The sequence below is a fragment of the Peromyscus leucopus genome, chromosome X (assembly GCF_004664715.2).
Source record: "Peromyscus leucopus breed LL Stock chromosome X, UCI_PerLeu_2.1, whole genome shotgun sequence".
In the NCBI taxonomy this organism is placed as follows: Eukaryota; Metazoa; Chordata; class Mammalia; order Rodentia; family Cricetidae; genus Peromyscus; species Peromyscus leucopus.
Genome location: NC_051083.1, coordinates 38,453,883 through 38,474,145, shown reverse-complemented (window position 1 = coordinate 38,474,145; position 20,263 = coordinate 38,453,883). Strand labels below are relative to the sequence as shown.

General features: G+C 39.0%; 1 protein-coding gene and 1 non-coding gene across 2 annotated transcripts; one reads left to right on the top strand and one right to left on the bottom strand.

Annotated features, from left to right (window-relative positions):
• Nucleotides 1-9,910: 9,910 nt before the first annotated feature.
• Nucleotides 9,911-15,241, bottom strand: LOC119086678. The gene is made up of 3 exons (XM_037199212.1): nt 15,004-15,241; nt 12,884-13,000; nt 9,911-11,286 (listed from the first exon to the last, which is right to left on the bottom strand). The coding sequence occupies exons 2-3, from the start codon at nt 12,910-12,912 to the stop codon at nt 10,647-10,649; spliced, it is 669 nt and encodes a 222-aa protein (XP_037055107.1). The 5' UTR covers nt 12,913-13,000; nt 15,004-15,241; the 3' UTR covers nt 9,911-10,646.
• A 359-nt stretch (nt 15,242-15,600) lies between these two features.
• LOC114681387 lies at nt 15,601-15,707 on the top strand. The gene has a single exon (XR_003732899.1). It is a non-coding gene; the product is annotated as a U6 spliceosomal RNA (small nuclear RNA).
• Nucleotides 15,708-20,263: the final 4,556 nt, after the last annotated feature.

The window sequence follows — 20,263 nt, the reverse complement described above, 5'->3', positions numbered from 1 at the left end:
GAGTGGGGGATGAGAACACAGTGAAATGGGAGGGTCAAGCTGGAACAGGGACAGAGTGGGAGGGCAGGGAGGAAAATAACCATGATAGATGAGGACATCATGGGAATAGGAAGAGGTAGGGTGCTGAGGAGGTTCTCAGGAATCCACAATGTTGACCCCACCTTGATCTTCAGGCAGTGGTCCAGAGGGTTCCTGGACTGGTCTACTCTGGTGACCAGCGTAGCAAATAACCTAGCTGTCATCATAGAGCCTTTGTCCAGTGACAGAGGGAGGCAGATACAGAGATCCATGGCCAGGCACCAGGCTGAGCTCCAGGAATCCAAGTGATGAGAGAGAGAAGAGAAACTGCAGGCAAGGGACATCAAGATCATGATGGGAGGACATGTAGAGATGACTGGCTACACTCGTGGAAGCTAAATAACTGTGGACTGGTGGCTGTGGAGCCTCCAAGGGACTGGATTACTGGATTAGGCCCTCTGGATACGGAAGATGGTTTTTTTTTTTTTTTTGGCTCGAACTGTTTGGGGGGCACCCAGGCAGGGAGATCAGGATCTGTTCCTGGTCTATGGGTAGGCTTTTGGAATCTGGTGCCTGTGGTGTGACACCTTTCACAGCCTTGGTGCAGTGAGAAGGGGCTTGGACCTGCCTAGGCTCAGTGTGCTAGGATTTGCTGACTCCCCATGGGAGACATGGATTTGAGGGATGTGGGGATGTGGGGTGGCTTGGGAAAGAGGGCTGGGGGTAGAAAGAGGGAAGAGGGGGGATCTATGGATAGTATGTGGAGTGAGTAGAAAATTTCTTAATAAAGAAAAATGAAAAAAAAAGAACAAACCTTGAATATGGGAAATATAGAATTTCTAATTCTAAATAAATTTAAAAATTTTTTGGGCTTTTTTTGAGACAGGGTTTCTCTGTGTAGCTTTGGAGCCTATCCTGAAACGTACTCTGTTGACCAGGCTGGCCTTGAACAAACAGAGATCTGCATGCCTATGCCTCTTGAGTGCTGGAATTAAAGGTATGTGCCACCACCGCCCAGCTTAATTATCTCTGAATATTCTATACAACTTGCCTAGGAAATTGGTTTGAAAAATAATGAATACTGCTAGAAGAAACATTAGTTGAACATCCCAATTTCACTGAGAAAAAGTCAGAATGCCCATAAATGTGTAGGAGCAAGTTAGGGAGCCTTGTACCGTTTCCATTTTAATCAGGAAGTGGTCAATAAAGGGCTATTGAGAAAAAAAAGAAAGAATATTAAGAACAGCAAAGGAAAAAGGCCAAGTGACTTATAAAGGCTATCAGGTGGGACTCCCCCCTCCCGAAGGTTCCCCTTCTCCAAGACCCCCACCCCAACAGACCCTGCAATCTCTACACCCTGCCCCCACACCCATCCTCTCAAGACCCCAGCCACTTCCTGTGACTCAGAGACCAGCCCCCAGCTCCCATCATGCCAGGAGCTTCCATCTGGAACAGAGGGGACTTCCTGAATCTGTCAGGTCTGTCTGGACCAAGAGCACTGATAAGACCATGAACAAATCCACAAGGAGATGGGCAGACATCAAGGCAGAAGTACATAAAACAAAAATAAAGAGCAATATAGAATCACCAGAACCTAGCCCTCCTCCAACAGCTAGACCTGAACATCACAAAATGGAAGAAGCAGAAGAAAACAACCTTAAGAATAACATCATGAAGATGCTAGAGGCTGATAAAGAAGAAATCAAAAATGAAATTGAGGAAAGGACAAACAAAAAAATGGGAAGAATGTTATAAAAAACTAGAGGAAAAGACAAATAAAGCAGAAGAAAACAATAAATCCCTGAAAGAAAATCATGAAAAAGCAATGAATGAGATGAGGGAAACAGTCCAAGATATGAAAAAGGAAATAGAAAAAATGAAGAAGACACAAACAGAGGGAATGCTGGAAATAGAAAATCAGAGTAAACAAACAGAAACTACAGATGCAAGTATAACAAACAGAATGTAAGAGATGGAAGAAAGATCTCTGGCGTTGAAGATGCAGTAGAAGAAATAGATTAATCAGTCAAAGAAAACACTAAAGCCAACAAAGTCATGACCCAAAATGTCCGGGAAATTTGGGACACCATGAAAAGACCAAACCTTCAAATAATAGCGATAGAGGAAGGAGAATACCAACTCAAAGGCACAGAAAATATATTCAACAAGATCCTAGAAGAAAACTTTCCCAACTTAAGGAAGGAAATGCCTATGAAGATACAAGAAGCCTATAGAACACCAAACAGACTAGACCCCCCCAAAAAGTCCCCTCACCACATAATAATTAAACAACTAAATGTGCAAAATAAAGAAAGAATATTAAGAGCAGCAAAGGAAAAAGGCCAAGTGACTTATAAAAGCAAACCCATCAGAATAACACCCAATTTCTCAATGGAGACTTTGAAAGCCAGAAGGACCTGGACAGATGTAATGCAGACAATAAGAGACCATAGATGCCAGCCTAGACTAATATACCCAGCAAAACTTTCAATCACTATAGACAGAGTGAACAAGACATTCCAAGACAAAGTCAGATTTAAACAATACTTATCCACAAACCCAGCCCTACAGAAAGCACTAGAAGGAAAATTCCAACCTAAGGAAGTCAGATACACCCTCAAAACTACAGGCAGTAGATAACACCATAGCAGTAAACCCCAAAGAAGAGAAGTACACACACACTACCAACAAAAAAAAAAAAACAGGAATGAACAATCACTGTTCATTAATATCCCTTAACATCAATGGACTTAATTCACCTATACAAAAACACAGGCTAACAGAATGGATACAACAGCAGAAACCATCTTTCTGCTGCATACAAGAAACACACCTCAAATTCAAGATAGACACTACCTAAGAAAAAAAGTCTTGGAAAAGTCTTTGCAATCAAATGGTCTTAAGAAGCAAGTGGGTGTAGACATACTAATATCCAGCAAAATAGACTTCAAACTAAAATCAAAAAGAGATCAAGAAGGGCATGCATACTCATCACAGGAAAGAGCCACTCAGATGAAGTTTCAATTGTGAACATTTATGTCCCAAACACAAGGGCACCCACATATGTAAAAAAAAAAACATTATTAAAGCTTAAATCACACATCAAACCCCACAAATTAATAATGGGAGACTTCAATACCCCACTCTCACCACTGAACAGATCTGCCAGATTGAAACGTAACAGAGAAATAAGGAAATTAACTGATGTTATGACCCAAATGTACCTAACTGATATCTACAAAACATTCCATCTTAATAAAAAAGAATATACCTTCTTCTCAGCACCCCATGGAACCTTCTCTAAAATCGATCACATACTTGGCCACAAAGCAAATCTCAACAGATACAAAACAACTGGAATAACCTCCTGTATTCTATCAGACCACCATGGCTTAATGCTATATTTCAACAACAACAAAAGCTGTAGAAAGCCTATAATCTCATGGAAATTGAATAATGCTCACCTGAATCACCAATGGGTCATAGAAGAAATAAAGAAATTAAAGACTTCCTAGAGACCAATGAAAATGAATGTAAAACATACCCAAACTTATGTGAAACTATGAAATCAGTGCTAAGAGGAAAATTCATAATACTAAGTGCCCACATAAAGAAGTTGGAGAAAGCTCACACTAGTGACTTAACAGCATAGCTGAAAGCTCTAGAACAAGAAGAAGCAAAGTCTCCCAAGAAGAATAGACACCATGAAATTATCAAATTGAGAGCTGAAATCAATAAAATAGAAACAAAAAGAACAATACAAAAAATAATGAAAAAAGAGTTGGTTCTTTGAGAAAATGAACAAGATAGACAAGCCCTTATCCAAATTAACCAAAAAGCAGAGAGAGAGCATCTAAATTAACAAAATCAGAAAGGAAAAGGGAGACAACAACAGACAATGAGGAAATCCAGAGAATCATCAGGTCATACTTCAAAAACCTCTACTACACAAAACTGGAAAATCTAAAATAAATGGACAATTTTCTGGATAGGTACCACATACCTAAGTTAAATCAAGACCAGATAAACTATTTAAATAGATCAATAACCCCTAAGGAAATTGAATCAGTCAATAAAAGTCTCCCAAACAAAAAAGCCCAGGACCAGATGTTTCAGTGCAGAATTCTACCAGATCTTCAAATAAGAGTTAGTACCAATACTCTTCAAATTGTTCCACACAATAGAAACCAAAGGAACATTACCAAACACCTTCTATGAGGCTACAATTACCTGATTACTAAACCAAACAAAGATGCAACAAAGAAAGAGAACTACAGACTGATCTCCCTCATGAATATTGATGTAAAAATACTCAATAAAATAATGGCAAACAGACTCCAAGAACACATCAAAACAATTATTCACCATGATCAAGTACGCTTCATCCCAGTGATACAAGGGTGGTTCAACTTACTAAAGTCTGTCAATGTAATACACCATATAAACAAACTCAAAGAAAAAAACCACATGATCATCTCACTAGATGCAGAAAAGGCATTTGACAAAATCCAACACCCCTTCATGATAAAGGTCTTGGAGAGATCAAAAATACAGGGAACATACCTAAACATAATAAAGGCACTTTACAGCAAGCCAACAGCCAACATCAAATTAAATGGAGAGAAACTCAAAGCGATTCCACTAAAATCAGGAACAAGGCAAGGCTGTCCACTCTCCCTATACTTATTCAATATAGTACTTGAAGTGATAGCCAGAGCAATAAGACAACATAAGGAGATTAAGGGGATACAAATTGGAACGGAAGACGTCAAACTTTCCCTATTTGCAGATGACATGTTAGTATATATGAGCGACCCCAAAATTTCAACCAAGGAACTGATACAGCTCATAAACACCTTCAGCAACATAGCAGGATACAAGATCAACTCAAAAAAAATCAGTAGCCCTCCTATATACATATGATAAACAGGCTGAGAAGGAAATCAGAGCTACACCACCCTTTACAATAGCCACAAATGATATAAAATACCTTGGGGTAACTCTAACTAAGCAAGTGAAGAACCTATATGACAAGAACTTTAAGTCCCTGAAAACAGAAATTGAAGAAGATGTCAGAAAATGGAAAGATCTCCCAAGCTCATGGATAGGCAGGATTAAATTAATAAAAATAGCAATCTTACCAAAAGCAATCTGCAGATTCAATGCTATCACCATCAAAATACCAACACAATTCTTCACAGAACCTGGAAAGAATAATACTCAACTTCATATGGAAAAACAAAAACCCCAGGATAGCCAAAAGAATCCTGTACAATAAAACAACCTCTGGAGGCATCCCTGACCTCAAGCTCTAATATAGAGCTACGGTAATAAAAACAGCTTGGTACTGGCATAAAAACTAGCATGTGGACAAATGGAATCAAATTGAAGACCCTGACAATCTGCAGATGTATGAATACTTAAGTTTTGACATAGAAGCCAAAACTGTACGATGGAAAAAGGAAAGCATCTTCAACAAATGGTGCTGGCATAACGAGATGGCAACATGTAAAAGGCTGCAAATAGAACCATATCTGTCACTGTGCACAAAACTTAAGTCCAAGTGGATCAAAGATCTCAACATAAATCCAGTTACTCTGAACCTGATAGAAGAGAAAGTAGGAAGTAGTCTTGAATGCATTGGCACAAGAGATGACTTCCTAAATATAACACCAGTAGCACAGACACTGAGAGAACAATCAATCAATGGGACCTCTTGAAACTGAGAAGCTTTTGTAGAGCAAAGAACAGTCAACAAGACAAAGTGACAGCCTACAGGATGGGAAAACGTCTTCACCAACCCCACATCTGACAGAGGGCTGATATCCAGAATATATAAAGAACTCAAGAAATTAGACGTCAAAATGCCCAACAGTCCAATTAAGAAATGGGCTGTAGAACTAAACAGAGAATTCTCAACAGAGGAAGCTCAAATGGCTGAAAGACATTTAAGGAATTGCTCAACATCCCTAATCATCAGGGAAATGCAAATCAAAAGGACTCTGAGATAGCAGCTTACATCTGTCAGAATGGCTAAGATCAAAAACACTGAAGACAGCTTATGCTGGAGAGAATGTGGAGCTAGGGAACTCTCCTCCACTGCTGGTGGGAATGCAAGCTTGTACAACCACTTTGGAAATCAATGTGGCGCTTTCTTAAAAAATTGGGAATCAATCTCCCCTAAGACCCAGCTATACTACTCTTAGGCATATACCCAAGGAATGCTCAGTCATACATGAACACATGCTCAACTATGTTTATATCAGCATTGTTTGTAATAGCCAAAACCTGAAAACAACCTAGATGCTCCTCAACTGAAGAATGGATAAAGAAAACATGGCACATATACACAATGGAGTACTACTCAGCAGAGATAAACAATGACATCATGAGGTGTGCAACAGGCCAAAGAATGGATCTGGAAAAAATCATCCTGAGTGAGGTAACCCAGACTCAGAAAGACAAACATGGTATGTACTCACTCATAGGAGGATGCTAGATGTAAAACAAAGATGACTAGACTGCTGCTCACAACTCCAGGGAGGCTACCTAGAAAACAGGACCCTAAGAAAGACACAGGCTGCCAGAACTCCAAGGAACAAAACACCCATCCAACAAAGACAAACCCAGAAACTTGTACCTAGACCTGAAATCATCCCAAATCAAGATGCCTAAATGCTAGTATAAGAACACACTCAATAGTAGGCAAAGCGATATGTCACTACCAGAGCACAGCTTTCCTGATACAGCAAGCCCTGAAAATTCAAAGGTACCTGAAGTACATGAAAAAAAAAACTTAAAACCAACCTTATGAAGATGATAGAGCCCCTTAACGAGGAAATGAATAAATTTCTTATAGAAATTGAGAAAAAGGCAAACAAAAATCGGAGGAAATGTAAAATTTTTTTCAAGAAAGCCAAGAAAAAGCAAACAGTTGTAGGAAATGAATAAAACTATTCAAGACTTGAAAATAGAGATAGAAGTAATAAAGAAAACACAAATGGAGGGAATTCTGGAAATGAACAATCTAGGTGAGCAAATGGGAACTACAGATGCAAGCATCAACATAATATAAGATATGAAGAAAGACTCTTAGGCATTGAAGATATGATAAAAAGAAATAGTTGTATTAGTCAAAGAAAATATTAAATCTAAAAAATTCCTGACAGAAAACATCCAGGAAGTCTAACTGATGGGATTATTTACAGGAATACCGCTAAGGGATTACTTATAGGATGGTTCAAGAGCAGTTGCATCATCAAAAAGCCAACCCCAGGTCTGAACAGATGGTTCTGTTGATAAAGACACTTCCAGCCAAGCCTCATGACATGAGTTCAATCCCCAAAACCTACATGGTGGTAAAAGAAAACTAGCTCTCAGTGGATATCCTCTGACTTCCAAGGATGCTTTACTTTAAAACTCCCTCAGTAATCACTCACATATACAGACAAATACACATAAAGCAAAAAGCCCACCTCAGCCTGAGTCACAGCTCATCAACACTGTATCCCTGGAGCTTTTTGTATGACTTTGCAGGTCACTCAGCTCATCTGAGAATATTCTCAACCTAGAAATTGTTGCTTCTTTTCTTTCTTATTCTCTCATATATTACATCTTGAATGCAGTTTCTCCTTTCTCCTCTCCTCCCAGTCCCCATACCACTTCCCCTCTCTCCCACTTCCATTTTCTTCAGGTCAAATGGTCCTCACACACTACAAAATATAGAAAGTTCTACACCTTGATCAGATCTCTATAATTATGGATACTTCCGGCCACCTTGCTGCAAGCTGCAGGAAAATGTAATGGAATTCAGCTACTATCACAAAAACTACTACTTGGAAAAGTCAAGGACTTTTCTGAAGGTCAAGCCATGTCTTAAGAAGTCTTGGTGATATTTTACCTTTTGTATATATATTAGCCAGTTCCTACAATGATTTCCTTGAATGTTATGTATGCTTCCAAGAACTCATAACAGTGCATTTTATCTGAAATATATCAAGCATCCAAGGCCAAACTATCTCCTGAATTAAGTTAAATTAAACTCAGACCCTCCTTTCTTTCTTTCTTTTCTTTTCTTTTTTTTTTTTTTTTTTTTTTTTTGGTTTTTCGAGACAGGGTTTCTTTTTGCACCTTTCCTGGAACTTACTTGGTAGACCAGGCTGGCCTCGAACTCACAGAGATCTGCCTGCCTCTGCCTCCTGAGTGCTGGGATTAAAGGTGTGCACCACCACCACCCGGCTACAGACCCTCCTTTCTTATACAGCCTTGGTGGTATTTATACTAACATTATAGACTCCTAACATTTTACCTAACCATTTCTAGGAATGTAGATTGAGCACATAAATTCCCTTTCTGGTATTTTAGCTCTTATTTGTCCTCCTCCTTTACCACTCCCCTTTTGGGTTGTAAAAGGAGCCTGACTGTCACTGCCTGAGGAAAACTGTCTGCCTTTATGACCTGTAAGAATTCAAGCCTGGTGACCTTGCTTTAGCTAGAGTACTGCTATTGCATGGGTATATAACTGTTAACCTCAAAGACTTAGAGAGGATTCTGACTGGAGAACTAGAAGAATGAAATGGATGATGAGGAAGAGCCAGATGAAGAAGAACAAAATGGGTAAGAACAAGATGAGAAAGACCAAGATGGGGCAGAACTAAGATGAGAGAATTAAGATAGAACATAGAGGGGACAGCAGATAAACGTAGAGAGAAATCAGGCAAGAAAGGAGATAGGCATGAGAACAGAACTGTAGCTGTGTAGGTAGAATTTTATCCCAGAGAAATAAAGTAGATGGACTAAGAGCTTGGTGTACTTAGATTCATTTGGACTCTTTTTAGCTTCCCTTCTAGGCCCCTGGGAAGAAGATTATTAAGGCTGGTCCTTAATAATATTTGAGACCATCTCTCCAAATTTATCTTCTATTAAAAATCATAAGCCCATGTCAGGATTCTGAAAAATGATTTAGGGTCATGATATCACTTCACGCATTCCTCCTTGTAATGGGAACAATTCAAATCTCCCTTCCTTGCCTTCTGCCATCATTGTATGTTGGAATGGTTACTGAGTCTAACATCTTAGCAATGCTTCATTTGGGAATTTTCCACTAAAGTTCTTACAGTGAACCCAGGTCACTCCTCTGCCATTCCTTATTTCTGATACTATGGCCTCCATAAAGCACTGTGAATGGATTCCTATCTCATTTTTCTCCTTAGGCACTTTAACATGCACCTACATATCTTCTTCCTCTATGCTAGTGATTCTCAACCTGTGGGTTGTGACCCCTTTGGGGGGGGGATGAACGACGCTTTCATAGGGGTCACATATCAGATAACCTTGCATATCAGGTATTTACAACATGATTCATGACAGTAGAGAAAATTACAGTTAAGAAGTAGCAACAAAATAATTTAATGGTTGAGGGTTACCACAATATGAGGAACTGTATAAAAAGGGTCAGCACATTAGCAAGTTTGAGAAACACTGCTCTATGCTTTAATGGAGTAAAATTTTCTGAAAAAAAGATCAATGAAAAACCTCAGACTCCAAATTCAGCTCGGGAGACAGAGGCAGGCAGATCTCTGTGAGTTCGAGGCCAACCTGGACTACAGAGCGAGATCCAGGAAAGGTACAAAGCTACACAGAGAAACCCTTTCTAGAAAAACAAAAAAATAATAAATAAAAATAAAAATAAATTCAGCTATTTAATGGAAAAGTTGGTGCAATCACTTCCCCTGGGGCTGGGTTGCCTTCTATCTGCTGTCTGAGAACAAACAATGAATGAGGTAGATCTCCTGGATAATAAGGTTTTTTAATAATGTTTGTCAACTTCCCACCCATATCTCCGGTATATATTATGAAGATTTGGTATTTTTTCACCAGAAGCATACCTGTTTACAATGTGGAACAAGAGGATCTTGTGTGGTTTTATTTGCCTACCAGTTTTCCTCAGACTCCTCTTACCACAGCATAGCTTCCATCCATGTGGGAAAAGTTTGGGTCCAGCTCAATGGTTCTCAATAGAGGGATGCACTATGTGAGAGGCTATTTGGCAACGTATGTGCATTGCTGAGTTCTTCACAATGGGGGGGTAAATAGAAAGAGCTAGTGCTTCCTAGTGGGCAGTGCCCATGGATGCTACTAATTTTGCTCCATTGCACATCATGGACTCCTGATCGCCCAAATCCCAACACAGTCATTGGTGCCAAAGCTCAGCGGTCTTGTTCCAACCTCCAAGGCTGTGTTAATGCTAAGGACCCACAGTGGAGATATGATTGCTTTCCTGTTTGTAGATGTGAGCTTATTAAAGAACCTTCTTTAAGGTCTGGAGTTGGTCATGTACATCTATGCAACTTGGATTCTAGGTGCACTCTTTCCTGCCTTTGTTTGTCAGAAGTATCTGTTTGTATGATCTTGGCCTATAGATTTCCAGAAATGAAGATCTTCAAAGACGGGAGTGCATTTGTAGAGTAGAGGAGGCCATAAGCAGGTGACACACCCACGGAAATCAAGTGAATGCTTTATTTTAAATGAGTAGATGAAGTTTACGTGCACTTATGGAATATCTTGAGGAGTCTTCTGGCAGATGTTGCTGATACAGGAGCCCTCAGCTCAGGCTATCATTGAGGCAATCAGGGCTTACCTCTGGTCTTTGGTTTCAGTAACCATATCTCATACAACAACCCAAGAATGCTGATGAGTGAAAGCACAGCTGTCAGCATCCCAAGTGGGAACACGTGGGTTTTCCGCTTCCTTACCAGATCATGTTTTCTAATGGGAAACATTGCTGGGAAGTCAAGGGTGCTTTTACCATAAATGTCCACTACATAATTCCCACTCACAGCCAAAACTGTGCAAATGATGTTGAGACTCATACAAAAGACAGAAGTGTTGTAGCACAGGACCACGAAATCAGGGTATGGGGCCCTGATCTGCCAGACCATAATGGCCACTGAGCTGAAAAGAAGGACTACGGGCTGTATGAAATTAGCCATTGTGATCAGGCCCCGTGCATACTCAATTTCTATTGGAATGGTCCAGTTGGAGTTCATAGCACTGTGCATTGGCATCCTGGTTATTGAACCTGATTTGTTGACTTCTTGATAATAATATGCTTCCCACAATCCAAGGTACATCCGGTTTATAACCTTGCTGTTGAATTCCCACAGGCGCCAGTATCTACTGGTAGCTAGGCTTATCTCAAAACCCCAGACCATAAAGCTGCAAATGAGGCTTGTCAATCTGAAGATCCACTTCTTCTCTTCAGCAGAACTGTAGATGATGTCAGAGAAGTGTGGAATCAACCAGGAACATCAGGGAAAAGAGAAGACACATTATGAGTCACTGTTGAGAGAGAGTTCTAAATAGCCATTTTGTTTCTCCTGTCTAAAAGTTGCATTTAAGATTTCTTAATATGTATTACTGCTGTATATACTATAGATAAGAATAAAAGAAAGAGATTGGAGACTGCTGAGTGGGTAAGAGCACTTACTATTCTTGCAAATGACTAGAGTTTGTTTCTCAGCACTCTTCTTTGACAGTTCATAACCACCTCCAGGAAACACAACTTCCTTTTCTGGCCTTGAAGGGCATGACACCCATATGCACTCCCCCAAGAAACACATAGGTTTTTAAAAAATGAAACAAAACAAAACATTTTACAATTATTATTTGAGGTTTGGGGGTGTTTTTCTTGCATGTACATCTACCCACCACTTGGGTACCCAGTGCCTGTAGAGTCCAGAAGAGAGTTTCAGACACTGGGACTGGAGTTACAGCTGGTTGTGAGCCACTATGTTGGTGTGGAGAACTGACCTCTGATCCTCTCAAAGAGGAGCCAGTGAACTTATTTATAATCAATGAAATATAAGTGACTTATTTACATATACAAAGATATTATTCATTTTTAGTTTGAAAGATGAAAGGAGACTGGTTATCTATGCAATTGGCTTTGGTAGGCACTGACATTCTTATTTGAATACTTGTTACAATTTGTAAGATTTTTATTAAAGAAATCTATAGAGATTTTAATAATTAAAATCAGAATGGGTATGATCTTGAGGATCTATTTAAAAGATGGGTCTGTGGAATATAGTTAAGTGGCATAGTCATTGCCTAGTATATATTGGACCCTGATTTCTATCATCAGTAACATATCTACACAACACACACATACACACACACACACACACACACACACACACATATTCATTATGCATAAAACAGAAATCATAGCAACCTTCATGGATTTTTTTTTGTCCCTATCACTTGTTCAAATTTATACCTATGGATAACCGGATTCACTTTGTTAAAATATGCAAAGTATGTTGATGTATTTTACACAAGCAAATATTTTCTGTGAAGCAAAATTACACTTCTAATTGGTACTGTGAACCATGTTGTCAGGATGTATCATCAGTCCAAATTCTTGTGTGCAAGTGAAAATGATCTGACAAAAATTATGTCCCAGAGATCTCAGCTGGGTTATTCTGCAGAAAGGGAAAAAGATGGAGTCTTCCAGTCAGTAGAAATGTGGACTATATCAGTGGCTGCATATGAAGAAGGCTTCAGGGAACCTACAAACTATATTTCCTTACCCAGGAACATTTTCTCTCACATATTTACCATGTTCCTAACTTAATGAAGGCACATATGTCCTTCTTGAAAAGTTACACCAATAAGATGGATTGGAATTGATAGCCAGCTTGGTTAATACACTGTCTACAGAATAGTTTTGAGTGAGAGTGAATCAGGATTCAGATTGCTGAAGAGTTGGTGCTTTCCATGTCTGAAACCTGTTGGGTGGATGCATATTTATTCTTTAGAACAAATTTGATGGTCATGGTGTAGCTCTTTCCTTAGATCTTACCTCTGTGTTTCATAGGTGAGTTTATACATTTGGAAGATGGATCCAGATGGTCTTAGTTACTTTGTAGTAACAAGAAATATTGAATTGGGTGGGGAATTATGGGAGAAAATGAAGCACCTGTAAGAAAAAAAGAGGAGAGAAAAGAAAGAGAGAAATTTACTGTGAGGCAGAGTGTGAACCACATAACACATCCTCACCAATCCTTAGGACAGAAAACCATCCTCACCATCCAGTTCTATGGATTTACATATGGGTTTTTAAGCAAATATTCAACAGTAAACTTTCAGTCCCACAAGCCCCAATCCCTGACTCAGACGCTATCTCCAATCTCAAAGGAAAAACTTGTTGTCTCTAAAGGAGTCTCACTGGGTATACAAACCACTCTTCAGGGCAGGTCCCATGACCAGCAGTACATGGCAACACAAAATGAACTCAATGACATATTTGGAGGTTCCTTGTCTCTTAATGCTTTGAATGAGCATTCTTTTTCTGCTTCTTTTTCTCCCCTCTCTCCTCCTTTTTTAACGTTACAGGTCTGCTTTGGTTCCCAGCATTGTGCTTTTATGGGATTTCTATGTGTTCACATGTGTGTGTGCTCCTGTAGCTATATGTGTTTCTTGTGCTTTGGCTCTTTCTCCTGGTAGTTTGTTTGCTTCATCTTTTTCCAGTTTGTTTTTATTTTATTTTATTTTTGAGATGTCCCTTTGCATTTCAATGAGAGAGAGAATGGGTGTGGATTTGGGTAGATGGGGAGTCAGGGAGGTTCTGGGAGGAGCTGGGGGATGGGAATCCATAACCAGAATATATTGTATGAAAAAGTATTTTTCAATAAAAAACTCTCAAGCCTCGTGAAGCTGAAATAATAGGCACATAGCTATGATCTTAAACATTAAGTTAGGCTCAAAGTACAAAATAGTGAAATATTATACTTGTGTTCAGCAAGTTATAGAGATATAATGGATAATCTAGTCTCCTTATAGCTCACAGTCAAATGCAGCACTCCCTGGCTCTGCTAATATTAGATGAATTTATTCACACAGAAAGATTGCTGACAAATACATGAATTCTGTGTTATATGCAGCAATGGTCAACAGTGTTCATCTCTGTCCTATAAAAGGAAAGTGGTGAATGATAGAAATTTGTAAAACATGTCAAATATGTTCCTCCTTATCTCAGCTTGAATAAAACCTTGTATGCACAATACTCCTTTCTAAGAAGAAAAACACAGAACTTCAAATGAAAGTGTGAGACACTTAAAAACCTTTGTGCATTGCCAGTGGAGCAGGCAGTGTAGAAAACTAAATAGTCATCCTTCACAGGTAAAACAGAATTACTGTGAGAATTATCATTTGAGTTTTGAGGCTTCTTCCCAAAAGATTTCAAGCATTATCTTGAACATATGTTCATTTAGCAACATTCTTGGCACTATCCACAGTAAGCAAAGGTGTCACCATGTGTATGTTCCTTGATGGCTTAAGGCATATACAAATCTGAAGGAGGAAATTCTGACACACTACTTAATATGTGAGATCTTTGAGAACATAATGGTAAGTGAATGGAGAAAATCACAAAGGAGCAAATATTACATCACTTCACACATATGGGACAGCCTGTAGAGTAAAATCCACAGAGATGGAAAGTACAGTGGGAGTTATCAGGGACTGGGCAGGATAAATCTTCAGATGAGGAGGACAAAAATATTCCAGAAATTTCTATTAACAATTAAATGCCCTTATGTCACTGAACTGTACACTTCCAAATCAAGACAGTTGGGTATTTGTTGCATGTATTCCCATAGTAAATGTGCACATCACCAAAGGATAAGAAGGTGGGGAGGATCTGAGAGGAATTGAGGGTGGGGAAAAACATGATCAAAATACAATGTATGGAAAAATTGGTAAAAGAGTTTTTTTAAATAATATAATTTATAAAGCTCTAAGATGAATTCAATTTATAAAAGGAAGGATACCCTGTGGGTTGCAGTACCATCATTTGGAGTATTAAGTCATAATTTAACCATTTCATTTCCTGGCACATATTCAATAGTATGTGGTGGTACACATCACATGATCCAATGCTAGGATTCATTTCTTTTCAAAGGGTCTCTCAGAATGACTTACCTGAAGATACATGAGCACAGAGTCTGGAAGACAGTACTGAAAGGATAAGGATGACTGTATATCAAAGGCAAAATTAAGATGAGCAGATTTGGGGATCCATCCAATGGTGTTAAAGTTCTTCCTGGAGACTATCAGATGTTTAGAGTAAACGGACACCCAAGAAGTCTCAAGACTCTCAAAGATAACTTCCAGTGTGGATAAATGTCAATGGTTGCTTAGTACAGAGAAAGAAGTAATTCTAAACATTCTAATGTTTCCATGATGACTTGGCCTAGATGGTGGATTCTGAGGAGTGAAAATGTTCTAAGACTAATAATTCTAAAGAGCCAACACCTATTGTCCCCTTTGAAACGTTGACATATCTTTCTCAATCAGAAATCTTTTTATGGTCCAATATCAAATAACCAGTGTAATTTATGAAGGTCAAAAGGAGGAAATTTGATAAAAATGGAACAAAAAACAATTGTTATTATTAATTTACTAAATTATTAATAAAACTATCACCTGTAACTAAGGTGCTTTGTCAGATAAATGCTACTGGGGTCAGGAGAGAGCATTTTTCTTAGGGGACTGGTCCTTGTTAAGATGTCTATAATCGTGCTTGCTTCGGCAGCACATATACTAAAATTGGAACAATACAGAGAAGATTAGCATGGCCACTGCGCAAGGATGACATGCAAGTTTGTGAAGTGTTCCATATTTTTAAACCTCATCCAATGCCTGAGGGAACCGGATGCAGATATCCACGGTCAGGCCCCAGGTGGAGCTCCAGGAGTCCAATTGGTGAGAAAGAGGAGGGTTTGTATGAGCAAGAATTGTTGAGACCAAGGTTGGATAAAGCACAGGGACAAATAGCCAAACAAATAGAAACACATGAACTATGAACCAATAGCTGAGGAGCCCCCAACTGGATCAGGCCCTCTGGATAAGTGAGACAGTTGATTGGCTTGATCTGTTTGGGAGGCACCCAAGCAGTGGGACCCAGACCTGTCTTCAGTGCATGAGCTGGCTGTTTGTAACCTGGGGCTTATACAGGGACACTTGGCTCAGCCTGGGAGGAGGGGACTGGACCTGCCTGGATTGAATCTACCAGGTTGAACTCAATCCCCAGGGGAGTCTTTGCCCTGGAGGAGATGGGAATGGGGGGTGGGCTGGGGAGAAGGCAGGGGGAGGGGTAGGAGGGGGAAAACCTGGGAATCTGTGGCTGATATGTAAAATTAAATTCAATTATAAAATAAAATAAAAATAAAAGATGTCTATAATCTAGTGGAGGACCCTGAACCCAAGAATAGAAGAACAGCAACAATTCAATTCTATGGTCTATGTACAGGGGACATGAAGTTGGGATGTGGATGTGGTGTGAAGGATCTGGGAGGAATGACAGACTAGTAGGAACAAAATGCATTGTACACATGGTTTTTTTAATGAACAGAATGTAATAATAAACATATTTTTTAAATGAAAGGAGAGAACAGAAATCCCACAGTGGATTGAAAGAAATCTAGCTCACTTTAAAAGTCAGCATCTTTTCTGAAAAAAAAATCAGAACAGCCTCGTCAAATTTCTTAGATATAAAACCAAGACTGAATAGTGACAACAATGGCTATGGCTCTCAAGGGAGACTTTGCTATCCTTGCAAGCACACCTCCTCTTTTCCTTGTATATTTTACATGAAGTGTGATTATCAAATGCTTAAGTTGATGGTTCTATAATCCTACAATTTTATTCATAAATATGACCAAAATTCAGGAAATTCCCATAGTATTTGCCCACAATCAATATAAACTAGAGATAAAAGTGAGCAAAGAGTAGAGGGTAGATAGGATTTCTATTATATGAATTTCTTCTTCTTACTTCTTACTTCCTACTTTATCTGCAGTATAATTCTCCAATTTTCAAAAAAACACAGCATTTAAGCATGTAGCTCAATGAATGTGCACATTGTTATGTGTCCAGATACCTAAATAAGGTTTAAGAAACAGAATATTCAATGAAAATTAGTCAATGTAATCCAACATATAAACAAACTGAAAGAAAAACCACATGATAATCTCATTAGATGCTGAGAAAGAATTTGACAAAACCCAAAACCCCTTCATGATAAGAGTCTTGGAGAGAATAGGGCAACAAGGGACATACCTAAACATAATAAAGGAAATTTACAGAAAGCCTACGGCCAACATCAAATTAAATGAAGAGAAATTTAAAGCAATTCCCCTAAAATCAGGAACAAGTGAAAGCTGTCCACTCTCTCCATATCTATTCAATATACTACCTGAAGTTCTAGCTACATCAGTATGATATTTGAAGGATATCAAAGGGATAAAATTTAGAAATGAAAAAGTTATTGTTATTTGTAGATGATATGATAGCATACATAAGCAATCATTCTACCAGAAACTCCTAGAGCTGATAAACACCAAGTGGATCAAAAGATCTCAAACAGTGAAATGGCTAGATACAAGACTGAAAAAACAAGTAGCCCTCCTATATACAAATATACAGACTAAGAAAGAAATCAGGGAAACAACACCCTTCAGAACAGCCACAAACAGTTTATAAAATATCATGTGGGAAACATAACCTGTTTGGAGAAAAAAATTGAGGAAGATATCAGAAGATGGATATCATGCTCATGGATTGTTAGGATCAACATATTAAAAATGGCCATTCTAATAAAAGCAATCCACAGATTCAACACAATCCCAATTAAAATTCCAACACAATTCTTACAGAACTTAAAAGACAATTATCAGCTTCAAATGGAAAAACAGAAAACTCAGGATAACTAAAACAATTCTGAACAATAAAAGAACTTCTGGAGTTATCACCATCACTAATATCAAGCTGTAGTAAAAACTTTGTGGCGCTGATATTAAAAACAAACATGTTGATCAATGGATTTTAAATGAAGTCCCAAACATATCCCCCTATGGACACCTGATTTTTGATAAAGAAACCAGGAAGACACATGGAAAAAAGAAAGCATCTTCAACAAAAGGTGCTGGTATAAGTGGATTTATGCATGTAGAAGAATGCAAATACATCCATATTTATCACCCTGAACAAAACTCAAGTTCAAGTGGATCAAAGATCTCAACATAAAGCCAGACACACTGAACCTGATAGAAGAGAAATTAGGGAATAGCCTTGAATGAATTGGCACAGGAGACAACTTTCTAAATCAAACACTGATAGCTCTGATATTAAGATTGAAAACTGATAAATGGGACCTCATGAAATTGAAAAACTTTGGTGAGGCAAAGGACACTGTAAATAGGACAAAATGGCAGCCTACAAAATGGGAGGAGATTTTCATCAACTATATATCTGGTAGATGTCTAATATCCAAAATATATAAAGAACTCAAGAAACTAGATATCAACAAAGCAAATAATCCAGTTTTAAAAATGAGGTAAAGAGCCAGGCAGTGGTGGATCACAACTTTAATCTCTGAACCTGGGAAATGGAGTCAGGATGATCTCTGTTAATTTGAGGCCATTCTTATCGACAGAGCAAGTTCCAGGACATCAGATATAGATGACTACATAAAAAAAAACCTGTCTCAAAAATGAAAAAAAAAAGAGAGAAAAGGGTACAGATCTAAAGAGAGAATTCTCAATAGAGGAATCTCAAATGGCTGAAAAACACTTAGAAATGTTCAACATCATTAGCCATCAGGGAAAAGCAAATCAAACTACTTTGATATTACATCTTATACCTTCAGAATGGCTAAGATCAGTAACACAAGTGACAGCTCATGCTGGACAGGATGTGGAGCAATAGGAACACTCAATCATTGCCAATAGGAGCACAGTCACAATGGGAATCAGTGTGGTAGTTGCTCAGAAATTTTGGAATTGATCTACTTCGAGACCCAGATATGCCCAGACTCTTGGGCATATACCCAAAGGGTACTCCATCCTACCACATGGACACTTGCTCAACTATGTTCATAGTAGCCAGGACCTGGAAACAACCTAGATGTCTCCCAACTCAAGAATGGTTACAGAAAATGTGGGACATTTACACAATGGAATATTGTTAAATAAAATGACATGAAATTTGCAGGCAAATGGGTGAAACTAGAAAAAATCATCCAGAGTGAGGCAACCCAGACCCAGAAAGACAAACATGTTATGTACTCACTTATAAGTAGATATTAGCTGCAAAGTAAATGATAATCATGCTCCAATCCCCAGACCCAGAGAGGCTAAGTAACAAGGGAGGTTCTGGGGGCAGGGCATACACTGATCTCCCAGGGAAGGGCAAATAGAATAGATTTTTAAGGGTTGACTGGGGTAGGTGGGGCTGGGGACAGGAATGATCAGGTAAGAGAGAGGGGGACAGAGGGAGAGATCACAGGGAAAGAAGATTGGAACTGGGGGCATTTGGGGAACAATTTGGAAACCCAGTGTAGTAGAAACTTCCTGGAATTTATGAGGGTAACCCTAGTGAGAATTCCTAGTAATGGAGGATATAGATTCTGAACCAGCCATCTTCAGCAACAAGGCAAGGCTTCCAGTGGTGGGCCTGGGACACCATCCCAGCCATAAGATGTTCAACCTACAACCTATCCTGTCTGAAATATGTACTGGGGCAGTGGCGGTACAGAACTTGTAGGACTGGCCTACAAATGAGTGGTCTAACTTGAGGCCCATTCCGTGAGAGAGACTTCATGACAGAAACTACCTGGATGGCCAGGAACATTGGAAGCTGGCTAGCCCAGAGACATATGATAGAACCAAATATGACTAGATGAAAAAGAATAAGTCAATTAAATGATTTTTAATGATATTTTGCTATACTCATAGATTAGAGCCTAGTCCAAATGTCATCAGAGAAGCAGCTTCCTTTGGAAGCTGATGGGAACAGATGCAGAGACCCACACCCAAACATTAGGTGGAGCTGGGGGAACCCTATAGAAAAGGGGGAGGAAGGATTTTAGGAGCCAGAGGATCAAGGACACCAGGAGAACACAGACCACAGAATAAACTAAGCAGGTCTCATAGGGCTCATAGAGACTGAAGCAGCAATCATGGAGCCTGCATGGGTCTATGCTAAGTCCTCTGCATATATGTTAGGGTTGTTTAGCTTGGGGTTTTTGTGGGACACCTTACAGTATGAACAGGGGTGTGTATTACTTTTTTGCCTGCTCTTGCAACTCTTTTCCTCTTACTGGGTTACTTCATCTAGCCTTGATATGGGCACTGGTGCCTAGTAATATTTCATCTTTTTATACAGTGTTCAGTTGATATCC

Bases quoted from the DNA above. Each gene is read 5' to 3' on its own strand.
- LOC119086678 (XM_037199212.1), bottom strand. From the start codon at position 12,912: ATGTATAAACTCACCTATGAAACACAGAG. The intron at 11,287-12,883 runs GTAAGATCTAAG...CATCATCTACAG, and splicing joins CTCACCTATGAAACACAGAG to TTCTGCTGAAGAGAAGAAGT.